Source organism: Anolis carolinensis, chromosome 1 (assembly GCF_035594765.1).
Source record: "Anolis carolinensis isolate JA03-04 chromosome 1, rAnoCar3.1.pri, whole genome shotgun sequence".
NCBI lineage: Eukaryota > Metazoa > Chordata > Lepidosauria > Squamata > Dactyloidae > Anolis > Anolis carolinensis.
In genome coordinates, this window is record NC_085841.1 from 241127160 (window position 1) to 241142572 (window position 15413).

Below are 15413 nucleotides of genomic sequence, written 5' to 3' on the forward strand. Positions count from 1 at the left end.
GCATATATCTCACCAAAGGGCAGTTTGACTCCAGTTTCATTGCCATGGCTCAATGATATGGGAATCATTGGGAATTGTAGTTTTATAAGTTTTATAATTGTACCCTGGGAATTGTAGTTTTATAAGGTCTTTAAACCTTCTCTGCCAAATAGTTTAGATGTCTCACCGAACTATAACTCCCAGGATTCCATAGCATTGAGCCGTGGCAGTGAAAGTGGAGTCAAACTATGTTAATTCCACAGTGCAGACACACCACAATGCCTCACTTCTTCCAATGGAGAAATAAAGATACAAGTGCCAGTTAAGTCCAGTAGATTTCTTTATTCATACTAGGGGTCCCCAAACTTTTTAAACAGGGGGCCAGTTCACGATCCTTCGGACCGTTGGAGGGCCGGACTATAGTTGGCCACTGAGCAATAATAAATAAATATATAAATAAACAATAATAACAGTAACAATAAAAAAGAGGGTTGGAAGACACCCTTTGGGCCATTGAGTCCAATCCCCTTCTGCTTTGTGCATCGAAAGCACAAGCAAAGCACCCCTGACAGATGACCACCCAGCGTCAATAAGAAGAGGAGGAGGAGGAAGAAGAAGAAGAAGAAGAAGAAGAAGAAGAAGAAGAAGAAGAAGAAGAAGAAGAAGAAAAAGGGTTGGAAGAGACCCCTTGGGCCATTTAGTCCAACCCCCTTCTGCCTCTGTGCACCAAAAGCACAAGCAAAGCATCCCTGATAGATGGCCACCCAGCCTCAATAATAATAATAATAATAATAATAATAATAATAATAATAATAATAATAGGATTGGAAGAGACCCCTTGGGCCATTTAGTCCAACCCCCTTCTGCCTCTGTGCACCAAAAGCACAAGCAAAGCATCCCTCATAGATGGCCACCCAGCCTCAATAATAATAATAATAATAATAATAATAATAATAATAATAATAATAATAATAGGATCATTGATGTCGCCATCCCAGGTGACAGTCGCATTGACGAAAAACAACAGGAAAAACTCAGCCGCTATCAGGACCTCAAGATTGAACTTCAACGACTCTGGCAGAAACCGGTGCAGGTGGTCCCGGTGGTGATGGGCACATTAGGTGCCGTGCCAAAAGATCTCAGCCGGCATTTGGAAACAATAGACATTGACAAAATTACCATCTGCCAACTGCAAAAGGCCACCCTGCTGGGATCTGCGCGCATCATCCGAAAATACATCACACAGTCCTAGACACTTGGGAAGTGTTCGACTTGTGATTTTGTGATATGAAATTCAGCATATCTATCTTGTTTGCTGTGTCATAATAATAATAATAATAATAATAATAATAATAATAATAATAATAATAATAATAATAATAAGGGTTGTAAGAGAAGAAGAGACCCCTTGGGTTACTTAGCCCAACCCTCTTCTGCCCTTGTGCCGTGGGGCCGGATAAATGGCTTCAATGGGCCGCATCCGGCCCCTGGGCCTTAGTTTGGGGACCCCTGATTCATACCATATGGAGAGGGGCAGATTTCTCGCCCTTTTCATGATATTGTTTAAACTTCCATTCTATGTCTAATTTTTGTTTTGTGTAAAGTAAATGTAAAGGTTTCCCCTGATGTTAAGTCCAGTCATGTCTGACTCTGGGGGTTGGTGCTCATCTCCATTTCTAAGCCGAAGAGCCGACGTTGTCCATAGACTCCTTCAAGGTCATGTGGGATGACTGCATGGAGCGCCGTTACCTTCCCGCCAAAGCAGTACCTATTGATGCACTCACATTTGCATGTTTTCAAACTTCTGGGTTGGCAGAAGCTGGGGCTAACAGTGAGGGCTCACTCTGGTCCCCCAATTCAAACCTGCGGCCTTTCGGTCCAGAAGTTCAGCAGCTCAGCGCTTTAACACGCTGCACCATCAGGGGATATTATTTCCAAAAGGTGAATATACAATATTTCTGATTGTTTTTTTTTTTTGTCTGTTGGAGGCAAGTATGAATGCTGCAATTAGGGAAAATGATTAGGATGTAATGGCCTTGCAGCTTTAAAGCCTGGCTGATTCCTCCCTGAGTGAATTTTTTGTTGGGAGGTGTTAGCTGACCCTGATTTTTTCCTGTCTGGAATTCCCTTGTTTTCGGAGTGGTGTTCTTTGCGATATTTTATGTGCTTCTACTGTCTGTGGTCCAGAGAAAACAGAGGATTTGCCAGACTTTGATGATGGGAATACTTTGTTGGGAGGTGTTAGCTGGCCCTGATTGTTTCCTGTCTGGAATTCCCGTTTTCAGAGTGTTGTTCTTTTTTTAGAGATTGTATTGTTCTGTTTTATTATACCATGTTAATTTTTATATATTCTGATTTTAGTGTTTTTCAATACTTGGAGCCAGATTCATTTTCATGGTTGACCACAACACAATAATAATAATAATAATAATAATAATAATAATAATAATAATAATAATAATAATGATAGTAATTATAGTAATAATAATGACTTTGGTAATACACAGTGCTTCACTCCCTTCTCAGCTTCCTTTTCGGAAGAATCCTTTCTTGGGAGGTGTTAGCTGGCCCTGATTGTTTCCTTTGTGGAATTTCCAATTTCCCTGCTTTCAAGAGTGTTGCTCTTTATTTACTGTCCTGGTTTTAGAGATTATATTGTTCTGCATTATTCTATCCCAGTAATTATTTCATATTAAAGTAGAATCTCACTTATCCAACATTCGCTTATACAATGTTCTGGATTATCCAACGCAGTCTGCCTTTTCGTAATCAATGATTTTGTAGTCAGTGTTTTAAATTCCTTGTGATATTTTAGTGGTAAATTTGTAAATACAGTACAGTAGAGTCTCACTTATCCAACATAAACGGGCCAGCAGAATGTTGGATAAGCGAATATGTTGGATAATAAGGAGGCATTAAGGAAAAGCCTATTAAACATCAAATTAGGTTATGATTTTACAAATGAAGCACCAAAACATCATGTTAGACAACAAATTTGGCAGAAAAAGTAGTTCAATACGCAGTAATGCTATGTAGTAATTACTGTATTTATGAATTTAGCCCCAAAATATCTCGATATATTGAAAACATTGACTACAAAAATGCGTTGGATAATCCAGAATGTTGGATAAGTGAGTGTTGGATAAGTGATACTCTACTGTAATTACTACATAGCATTACTGTGCATGGAACTACTTTTTCTGTCATTTGTTGTATACTATGATGTTTTGGTGCTTAATTTGTATAACGATTACCTAATTTGATGTTTAATCGGCTTTTCCTGAATCCCTTCTTATTATCCAACATATTCACTTATCCTGCCGGTCTGTTTATGTTGGATAAGTGAGGCTCTACTGTATATTGATAATCTTATATTATCTGCTTAGAACTGGATTATATGAGGCCCCTTCTTCACAGCTGTATAAAATGCACACTGAAGTGGATTATATGGTAGTGTGGAGTCAAGATAATCCAGTGCAAAGCAGATAATATGTGGAAGGGCCTTGAGTCTACACTGCCATATAATCCAGTGCAAATTAGATAATCTGTGGAAGAAGCCTAAGTGAGGCCTAACTCTGCCTGTTTCCTGGGCTGAGTAGGTTGCTAGGAAACCAAGTGGGCAGAGATTAGTCCTCTAACTGGCAGCAATTGGATAAAAACAATTATTCCTTTCCCTCTAATTAGGACTTTATTTTTCTTTTCTTTTTGTTGTATCAACCTAAAGGCGTGGATGATGGGTTGTGTTGTCAAATTTCGAGGTTGGGAGGCCTGTAGTTTTGTTGTTTTGTTGGTCGCCGTGATGCCATCACTCATTTATATAGATAGATGAATACGAGGTGCTTTAGGCTCTATTCCAGAAAAATGACCTGGCAAAACCACCTCTGAGTAATACTTGTCCCTAGGCATTCCTCTATGAATTCAATAGAGGTACGCCCCACTGAGTTCCATTGATCTTATGCTCAAATAAGTATGAATAGGGGTTAAGCTTTCATTTTATATTTTAAGACGGGAGTCTATAGCCCTTTCAGCAGTCAGTCTGACCAGCATCCTATGTAGTATTGAAAGATGTGCAGTCCTCCTATCTAGTCTACAATTCCCTGCTGTCAGTTGGCATACACTGAGAGTTTATGTGATCAGGTCACCCTCTATCTAAAAGCAATCAAATTCTCCATATATCCAAGGAATGCATTCTGTTTTTGTTTTACTTGAGGACAGTTGTGCTGAGATATGATGCCTGACTTTTAAATTTTCTTTAACCTTTCTCCAACCTCAGAGCCACAAGTGCTGTTTGGTTGCAATTCCCATCATCCCCAGTCCGCATGGCGGATAATTAAAAGTGATGGGAGATGTCCTACAATAGTATCTAGGGACCCAAACCGGGGGGAAATGAAAGAGTGCCAACTACAGTAGAGTGTCACTTATCCAACATAAGCAGACCGGTAAAACATTGAATAAGCGAAAATGTTGGATAATAGTGAGGAATTAAGAAAAAGCCTATTAAATGTCAAATTACATTATGATTTTAAAAATTAAGCACCAAAACATCATGTTTAACAACAAGTCTGCCACTTGTTTGGGAGCGTGGCTGCTGAGAGAAAAAGCTATGAATCCGGGTGGGAGGATTATACAGAACGTTAAATGAGCAAAAGTTGGATAGGCAAGACTCTGCTGTACTATGTAAACAAATTATAGTTGTCTTTCTATATTCAATCTATTCTCTCTCCATGGATTCAATGGCCCTTTGAAAGCAACCATAAGGCTGATGTGGCCCTCGATGAAAATATGTTTGACATGTCTATTGCATTTGTCCTAACCATTGCATTTATTAGCCACCAGGTGGTATGCTGGTCCTTCCAACAGTTGGTCACCTGATGGGAAACCACCAAGAATGCTTCCAGGTGAAGCTTTTAAGGTACAATTGTCCTGCCTCCTTCATGAGTGGATGTCCAGATATTGTTATCTTTTAATTATAACCTACCTATAGTGTAGGATGGGGCCCCTGGTGGCACAGTGCGTTAAAGCGCTGAGCTGCTGAACTTGCAGTCAAAAAGGTGCCAGGTTCAAATCCCGGGAGCGGAATGAGCGCCCACTGTTAGCCCCAGCTCCTGCCAACCTAGCAGTTCGAAAACATGCAAATGTGAGTAGATCATTAGGTACCGCTCTGGCAGGAAGGTAACGGCGCTCCATGCAGTCATGCCGGCCACATGACCTTGGAGGTGTCTATGGACAACGCCGGCTCTTTGGCTTAGAAATGGAGATGAGCACCAACCCCCAGAGTCAGTCACGACTGGACTTAATGTCAGGGGAAAACCTTTACCTACCTTTACTATAGTGTGGGAGCCCCCAGTGGTGCAGCAGTTTAAACCGCTGAGCTGCTGAACTTGCTGAGTGAAAGGTAGGTGGTTCGAATTTGGGGGTGGGTGGGATGAGCTCCCGTTGTTAGCCCCAGCTTCTGCCAACCTAGCAGTTCAAAAACATGCAAATGTGAGTAGATCAATAGATACTGCTCCAGTGAGAAGATAACGGCACTCCATGCAGTCATGCCAGCCACATGACCTTGGAGGTGTCTACGGACAATGCTGTCTTTTCAACTTAGAAATGGAGATGAGCACCAACCCCCAGAGTCGGACACGACTAGACTTAATGTCAGGGGAAAACCTTTAACCTATAGTGTGCCATCTCATCTTCCATCCACTTTGCCATTTTTTGAGATACTTGGAATGCTCTGTCAGCTGTAATGTTGTAGTTCAGGGGAATGCAAAACAGTTGAAATGGGCCATTTTTTTGGTCAGACACATCTCCATGGGGCACTCTGCCATTTTTTGGATGCACTCAAAGTTATTTTCAACTGAAATTTTAAATCACTTCATTTCTGGCCATTGCTTTGGCTGATTTGGGGCCATTTTTTCAGGTTGAGAAAGTTGAGAAAAGTCATGGGGTTGGAATAATAAACTGCAGTCATTTGGAGGGGGTTTTTGGAGTTGTTTTCAAGCAAAAAGAAATGCATGTAAACATTGTCAGGAAAATATTGTTAATTAATTGGGAGGACCTTGGGGCTGCCAGGGAAGCCTCGAGACCATAAAAGCAGGAGTTGAAGCCACATAGATCCTATGGGTCATATGTTCCCAATGTCTGTGCAAATCCCAGGACTCTGTTGGATGGAGCCATAGCAGGTTAAACTGCTATAAGTGTGCAGTGTGAAGAAATCCCAGGGTAGATATTATATTTATTTATAAAAAGTATTGACAAAATGGTGATGGAAATTGATAAGAAAGCTAAACATTTTTCTTTAAAAGCCTTTCCTTCAATTTGTAACAGTTTTAAGATGACAGGTATAATGCTGACTTAATTCAATTGCCAACTTTCCCAACTTAGTACTCTCCAGACATGTTAAATCACAACCCAATCACTTCTGGAAATACACTATTTCTGCTGTATCCGTGGGACCAGTATTAGCAGTTTAATTCGTCCATGTCCAACAAAATAGTCTTCTCTGGGCATTTTGTAGGTCCTACAGTATAACTCTATAGTAATCTTGACACAGAAATCTTTCATTTCAGTGGGGCTCACTGTTATTCATGGTTTCATGTATCCACAAAATACCTGGAGGTGCAATATCCTGGGGATATTAAGGTTGTACTGTAATGCGTGCTAGATTCAATACATTTGGAAGCTGCCAAATTGGAGAAAGCTAGACTAAATGTGAAGCAGATGTTTGATGTATATGTAGTTTCAAATCACCTGTCAACTTATGGCCACCCCATGAACTTCATAGAATTTTCTTAGAAAAGAAATATTTGGTGGTGGTTTTGCCAATTCCTTCCTCTTGAAAGTTAAAGTCAGGCTGCTGCATAACAGCCAGCACCATGACAGCTCCTACCCAACGAAGGAGGCAACGAGGACAAGATTTGTTAACTTTATAAGATACCTCAGGGTTCCTTGTTTTTGTTTCAAGACATTGCCATGAAGCCTCAACTGGAATTTGTCCAAATTATATTGTCGGTGATTATGTCTGAAGGAAGACGAATGAGTTGGCATGTCCTGTCTTATAGGAAAGCCATGGAAGGCACACCCATCCTCTCATGCCTTCATCCCATGCTGGGTGAATGAGAGAGGGAGGTTGTCATTTAGGTCAGTTCATTCTCTCACATATGCATGTGTTTATGTGTGTGGAACATCTGGAGTACTACGATAGAAGTCCCAGATTCAGTAGAGTAGGTACAAGAGCTAGTCCCCTCTCACCAGTACAATGTGAAGACATGATTTTAAAGATATTCCTAGGGCTATAACTGCAGGGAAGCCAAAAGTCCCCCAAATTAAGAATTTACCTTTCAAATGAAATTTTGCTTCTTGCGCCAAATTTCTACCATTACGGTAACTTAAACATTGAGTTACAGTTTTAGAATTACAGTTTAAACACCCAAAGAAAAGGGGCAAATAAAGTTACCAAGAAAACACGGTACATACTAGATGGGTATGATCTTCAGTGTATTACTCACTGCAACACTAGAAATTTGGAGAATGAAGGAAAATTACATTGGGACGGCAGAATTCTTATTTATACTACCCCAACGCCATAGCTAACCTTTGAATATTTTGTTATTCCGAATATTCCTACTGTGTATCACAGTTCCATAATGGATGTTTATGCTGGAATTATTACGAACTAGCTCAGGGCTGCTGAACTTGCTGACCAAAAGGTTGGCGGTTCAAATCCGGGGAGCAGGGTAAGCTCCTGCTGTTAGCCCCAGCTTCTGCCAACCTAGCAGTTTGAAAACATGCAAATGTGAGTAGATAAATAGATACTGCTGTGGCAGGAAGGTAACGGAGCTCCATGAAGTCATGCTGGCCACATGACCTTGGAGGTGTCTACAGTCAACACCAGCTCTTTGGCTTAGAAATGGAGATGAGCACCAACCCCAAGAGTCAGACACGACTAGACTTAATGTCAGGGGAAAACCATTACCTTTAATGTGGGATTTTATTCAGCTGTCTGGAAAGTCCCTCAGTTGTGTGTGTAGGGAGGAGTATTTTTTTAAGTGGAAAAGAACAGAGCCACAAGCTGACGGTGGATCAAGAGATTTATTGGACTTCTCACCTGTTTGGGAAATATACATCCAGTGAAGAGACAAATGTTTGTAATACCCTCTTGCCCCCCCCCTTCCCCATGGTCCCACAACAGCTGTGCTTTTCTGAAACAATTCTTAAATACTTTTATTAAAAAAGAAAAAAAATACCACCCCACTCACATTTGGTCTCATGTTGCTGATGTCTACCCACCAGGACAATGTTTCTGAGAGCCCTGCCAAGGGCAGGTAAATAAATAAATGCAATCTGATGCAGGAGGGAGATACACTGCAAACACTTCCCCCATCCTGCACCCATCTTCCATAACTAAGCATTAGGTTTGTGCAGGAGGCCTCATGAGCAATGCAAATAGCAATGGCTAGCTGTGGTTACCAGTCGTTTTGTCCTGGTGACTGAGCTGAGGAACAAATGCTGGTGTTGGATTGAGAGGAAATGAAGGTCCTGGTTCTTCCTGGTAGAAAGTGCTCTAGATACACACATTATAGCTTTAAGGAAAGGCCTTGAGTAGTTCTAAATTTGGAGTCCCCAGATGCTTTTGACCTTCAACTCCCAGAAATCCTAACAGCTGGTAAACTGGCTGGGATTTCTGGGAGTTGTAGGCCAAAATCATCTGGGGACCCCAGGTTGAAAACCACTGGCCTAACACAAGGACATCTTTGGCTCCATTATGGGTTGCTTTGCATGTGAATATTTTCAACTTGGACATTGCTTGCATGTATTAAAACACTGCATGTACCTCAAAAACTATTCACCCTGGATAAAGACATATTGGACGGTCCACTCACCAAAAATGTCTCATAGTCACTTTTGGCGCACTGAAACTCCGAGAGAGAATAACAGCAAACTCTTTTCTGCCTGGACATCTAGAAGAAATTCTTGTTCACCACAGGCAATCAACTGCAGGGCTATTTATAAACCTGATGTACACTAATGGGTGGGGTGAAAACACAGGTAGATTTTGCACAAAGGCACCATTTTCCAATGCAGCAAAGAGATTTGGCAGTGCTCCAGAAATATAAGTGAGGACATAGTGACATAATTGCCTTCTTTTTCTATACAGAAGTCGTATCCTTGAAGGAATCTTTTGAACGTATAAAATTCCCTGTTATTTTGGCAACAGCATCTTCCCAATCTCATATTTACCCAGTAATGCTAATGCTGGAGATGGGATGAAAGAATGTGTGAGAGTGAAGTGTGGATAGTTCCACTCTGGGACTGTAGTTGAACTGTAGGAACAGTATTTCCACCTAAAATACCACTTTATTTACTAGAATATTCATGATAGCTCTAGTGATGCTATCATGGTTCTGTGGGCAGTGCTGGAAAAAGGATTCTTTTTAAATTTCACAACTCTCAAAATTCACCAGCCAGCATAGCAATTGGATACTTGAGTTACAATCCAAAAAAGTAGCATTCCCAAACTCTAGCTATGAGTATTGAAAATGAGAACTCAGTAGGACATCCATGGGCCCTTCCACACAGCCATATAACCCAGAATATCAAGGCAGATAATCCACAATATCTGCTTTGAACTGGGTTATCTGAATCCACACTGCCATATATTCCAGTTCAAAGCAGATAATGTATTTTATTCAGCTATATTGAAGGGGCCCACCTCTCCAGCACCTTCAAGAAGCAAAGGGTGGCTTTAGAAATGACAAAGAACAAGCCTTGCCCAGATTTTCTCCTCCATTTGCTCAGCCATGAACAGGACCATCCCAGTTTTGTGTCTTTGGGTGATTTACTTCCTTAAAGAACGCTTCACATGGGTGAATTCTTGCTAGTTAAATTGATATTATTACCCACCCAGGATTCAGCATTATTAACTTTCTTGGTCTACAGCAGCCATCCTGACTTGGGAGAGTTATAGTCCAAGGCTCCTTCCACACAGCTGAATAAAATCCCACATGATCTGATTTGAACTGGAATATATGGCAATGTGGACTCAGATAACCCACTTCAAAGCAGATATTGTGGGATTTTCTGCCTTAATATTCTGGGTTTTATGGCTGTGTGGAAGGGCCCCAAAATAATAACTTTCCAAGTTCTGTTGGTCACCCATTGGTAAACAACATAGTCCGGAGTGGCCACATTCACACTACACAATTACAGGGCTGTATTCTGTTTTAATGACCATATAGTTAGAGATCACTAGCCGAGAATGCGATATCCCCCCCCCTTCCTTTCTATACTCTGAATCTAGGGATTCCATCGAAAATTGCTATGGCAGTTAAAGTGGAATACAGTGTAAAGCAAAAATGGCGAGGCTGGTGAAGTTGGGTAATAGGAGAGCATTTTCCCCTCCCACGTGTTAATTCATTTTCCTGCATTTGTTCAGTGCATGAGCTATAATTTTAATCTGTGTTATCATTAAAGGCAGAAGTACCCCAAGACAAATACAGTAATCCAGACAAAATGACACTGCTTTAGAAACAACCCTTACTCCCCTCCTATCTCCTTAGAATTGGTACTGCTTCCTTCCTAGGCCGGTTGGCATATCCAGGCCCAGCTGATGGACTGCCTGTAAAAAGCACACGTCTCTTCTCTTATACTGACAATGAAAACATCCTTCCAGGGACAACCTTCCAGTGGCTTTGCATTCCACTCTATTGGCTATTTTTAAATAGCAGAGGCCCTAAAGAAGGCACTTTCTTGGGCTGAAACCTAGAGAATGTCCCACTGAAGTCTCATGCACATCTCCTCCCAGACGCCTTCTGCATGCCCTCCTCCTCTACTCTGCCCATGGTGAGGCAGGATTTCTGGCCCTCCTTGTTCATCCAGGCTTCAAGGCCACCATATCCTATCTCCATCCACCTGGCTAACTTTCCTCTCAGCGCCTTGCTATGCCTCAGAGGCTCTTGAACTAAAATAGCAGCATGGGACCCTGTTGCTGGGTTTCCCCTTCTGTCGCCAAAAGAAATAATTAAAAAAGGCCCTCTCAGATTCAAAGAAGGAGTCACCGAAACCTCTTCTCAGCCCTTGCACTGGGGAAGGTTAGAAGGCATGAGCAGCCCCAACCTTTTCCCCATAACAGGCCGATGCTGGTTTCCATACAGTCCCTCCCTAGAATCATGGGAGGGCAAGCCGGTTCCTCCCTCTTCCAGGAGGCATGGGGAGCATTTGGTGCATCAGTTCAGCTCTCAAACTGTGCTGCAGCCGAGGGGTGGAAGCTGTCCGACGTGAGGAGCATGCGGCCCAGGTGATAGAGCAGCATAGAGTACCAATGCACACCTTCCGGTTGGGTCCAATCTCCCCTGGCCAGGCTGTAATAGAGTCTAAGGGGCCAGAAGGCTAGTTGAGCCAGGTGCTGCTCCTGCACCAAAGCAAAACAAGAGGCCACCACTTCGTCCACCACCAGAGTCCCGTGGCGGGTGAGGGGAGCATAGGCCCCAATGTCCATCTGCACAGAAACCACCGCCACTCTGGCCGCTTGCACCTTGTCCCCCTCCGTCACCAGCACGTAGTGTCCTGGCTTAACAAGGCTGGCAAAAACAGCCTTAGTGGGTGCTGTGGCATTCTCCCCCACAAAAAGGAGGTGTGCAGCAGTGAGGGCAAGGCGGCGTGGAGGATCCTGTGTCTCAATGACGTGGAAAGCAGTACGTGCAGAAGGCGCCTTGTCCAGAAAGATCAGGAATTCACTGTATGTGGGGCGGCCCTGCTCGTCCATGGCTCGGACCCTCTGCCCAGGCCTCAGTGCCCACACTGGAACCTTGGTCCCGTTTTCGAGCGTCGCCAGTGCCCGGGCTGGGAAACAGCCTCCTGTCTTTGCTGCTGCTGAATGCTCTAGACAAAAAGGAGAGAGGGAGAAACAGAGAGAAACGCCTAGTTACTAGACGGAGGAAGAACCAAACAGTGGCAGTTAGAATTACACAAGGATGCATAATAATAATAATAATAATAATAATAATAATAATAATAATAATAATAATAATAATCTTTATTTATATTCCGCTTTATCTCCCCTGAGGGACTCAGAGTGGATTACATTACACATATAAAGCAAACATTCAATGCCTTTTATATAGTGAACAACAAAGAGACCAGGGTTGAAATCCCTGCTTGGCCATGGAAAATCACTGGTGACCTTAGGGAAATTACACTCTCTTGGAGCACTTCTACACAGCCCTATATCCCAGAATATCAAGGCAGAAAATTCCACAACATCTGCTTTGAACTGGGTTTGAGTCCACACTGCCATATATCCCAGTTCAAAGCAGATATTGTGGGATTTTCCGCCTTGATATTCTGAATTATATGGCTGTGTGAAAGGGCCCTTGGTCTCAGATGAAGGTGAAGACAAACCCTGTCTGAATAAATCTTGCCAAGAAAACCCAATGATAGAATCACCTTAGGATCATCATAAGTCAGAATGACTTCCAGTTTCACAGCCAAAAGACAAAAATACTCTTAATATATTTTGGAAGACCTTTTGCCATATAACTGTGGTAAATGTGTTGGAACTGGAGTTGTCATGGCTAAACCCAGGAATGAGCAAGTTTAGTAGCATAAACCAATTTAAAGCGGGTTAGGGAATTTGCAGCAACTAAGTTGGTAAGAAATGAGAGAGACACAGAGGCCTGTCCACACACTCATAGAAAAATAGAAGCCATTTAATAAAATGTACTTTTGACAGGCCAGCTGCCCACGGTACACATCATTTCCAGCCACATGAGATACTCCATGAAATCAATGAGACACATTCCCATCTACCTCATCTGACATAGGCCAGAACACCCCCAGTATCATGTTCCCCACAGCACCTATTTCCTCCAGCATAAACTATAGCTATATAAATGTCTCTTCCCAGCAAACCTGCCATAGACGTCAATGTTGGCTCTTGTTCTGTCTTTATCCTTAGCCTCTCTAGAAATATTTAGTATCTATATCAAGCAGTCCCTAAAGCTGGCACTCATGTGTGGATGTAAACCATCCTGAGACAGGAGTCTCATGGATACCCTCTTTCCAGGTAAAGGGGCATAAAAGACAAAGGACCCTTCCACACAACCCTATATCCAGAATATCAAGGCAGAAAATCCCACAATATCTGCTTTGAACTGGGTTATCTGAGTGCACACTCAGATAATGTGGGATTTTCTGCCTTAATATTCTGGGATATAGGGCTGTGTGGAAGGGCCCTAAGTAACTTTTGAAAGAAAAGGGAAATGACCTCTGCAAGCTGGAAGAAAGCTAAAAGACTTGAGCACATAGATCACGGAGAGAAACAGAAAGTGAAGCAAAAGGGCAGGCACCTCTCTAGAAGCCTCTCTCACTCATTACTTTACAAGCATTCAAGGGCTCTTCATTTCCAATATTCCTTCTCAGTGATTTAAGTCCAGGATTCACCTTTTCTTTCTGGATCTGTAAATGGCTTGGTGAGAAAGTCTGCAATAATCTCTTTTGATGGGTAATACTTCATCTCAACAGGCTTCTTCTCTCGCAGATTTCTCAAAAGGTGATATTTTCCATCGGTGTACTTCATGTGTGAATTGACCCTCCCAGTCTATGAGAGGTTTATGTAGATTTGATTGTCCTTTAAAGCTTTATCGGCTTTGATTTATCTATTCCAATGCCGCTTAAGAACTGACACAGCCACATAGGTCCTTGCACACTTGAGCCGCTGGTGCATATTCTGCTTGAGTAAAAAAGAGTGTTATGTCTGTTTGTTCAGTTTACCCTTCCACTTCCACAGAACTGGTTCCCGCTGGTATATGCACTCTCTCGGGTCTCCAGCCCAAACTGCATCTGTGTATGATACTAGTCAGGGACCACAGCTGGCTTGTAGCTTTATGCATCTGTCTACTCTTTTCACCACATTCCTGTACTTTTTTCTTCATAAGTTGGTTTTCCTACAAAGAATTCCTGCTGTTGATGCAATGTATGGTCTTGTGGTGGTGGCTAGATGTAGCAGCTTTCCTATCATTTCTATATTGATTATCATTTGGTGGAAACTCATTATGTTCTTCGGTCTCTAGGTAGACTATCTCCATAGGCTTGGCCACTGGTTGGCATCCTTGAGCTCTATGTGTTCTACAAGTTTGTGAATCTTTTGTTTTCAACTGAGGAGACAGATTCCATCTTCCTCTCTTTCAATTTATTTCCTGATAATAAGTGATGTCTCCTGGTCTTTTGGCTTAATTTTTTTTATTTAGATGGTTTATGATTTCTTCACAGTTTTATCTTGATAAGCCTAAATGAAACCATCAACATAAATAGAAAGTTAAGTTCATTTGTCATGTAGAGACAGGGATCAGCTTGACCTTGGCTTTTTAGTTTCTAATTCCAAGACCTTGCATTTTGTTTTTGTTGGAGGAAGCAACCTTCTCAAGTCACCTCTATTGACATTAGTATGACAGTTTATATCTTGAAGTATATGTCTATTTAAATTTTAGTGTCCAGTTACCTCATCTCTATATACTTAAAGTAGTGGGAGGGGCTGCAGGTCATGTGACTGACTCAGTGATGGTTTAGAATGTTCAGTTTTTAAAAGGATGACAGTCAGAGAAGTCAGTTGGGGCTTGAGTCTGCCTGAAGTCAGTGTTGAGCCTTGAGTCAGAGTTGGACACGACTAGACTTAATGTCAAGGGAAAACCTTTATCTGTTCTTCTCTAGCAGTGTAATTTGTGTCAGTGTGATAGGCATCTAAAAGTTATTCCTCTTCCTGAATTCTGTACAGCCATACATGGAAGTTGCATGGCTGCAATTCTGGAATTAAAGCATGTCCATGTGCATTAGCTTGAAGCATATCTGCTCACTTTAAAACAATGTTTAAAAATTGGAGGAAGGTACTAGCACTGTATCAGGGACTAATGAGCAGTACAAATATTTAGTGTCTAAATCAAGCCAAGTGCAGTGCAGCATAGCCAGTGCAATATGAGTTTGTAATAGAAAACAAGAAAGAAATAGTTGGGCTGCTCTTGTAAGGTTAGAAAGGTACAGCTTATATTAACTGTTTAAGCAAATCCATCTGAGATAGAAAACAGACAAATGAAGATTTGCTGTATTTTAGTAGAAGATAAAGCTGGCTCTCATATGTGGGTGTAAGCTATACTGAGGTAGGAGCCTTATGAGTTTTCCCCATCCCCCAAAGACTAACTTTGGAGGAATAGGGACGTACCTTCTGTAGGAAAGAAAGGAGCAAACATGCTTGACAACATAGTTCAAAGAAGGAAGAGTTGCAAGTAATTGTGCTCTCTAGAATGTCACCTTGGTAATCACTTTACAAGTGATTCCAACAACCTCTAACCAATGAACTGTCGAATCTCCACAAGCCACTGGGCATTCCTCCAACTCTCACCAGGACTGCATTTCTTCTTTGGCTCTTCTCTATCAGGGCAATAACCCAGCCT

The 15413-nt window shown here is 41.9% G+C and overlaps 1 protein-coding gene across 1 annotated transcript in view; it reads right to left on the minus strand.

Moving 5' to 3' along the window:
• Nucleotides 1–8047: 8047 nt before the first annotated feature.
• The window catches only part of ihh (Indian hedgehog signaling molecule), a 34463-nt gene continuing 27097 nt past the window's right edge, over nucleotides 8048–15413 (minus strand). The window contains exon 3 of the mRNA XM_003214933.4: nucleotides 8048–11850. Within this exon, the coding sequence (XP_003214981.3) occupies nucleotides 11201–11850 (650 nt within the window). The 3' untranslated portion in view covers nucleotides 8048–11200. The remainder of the gene's footprint in view (nucleotides 11851–15413) is intronic.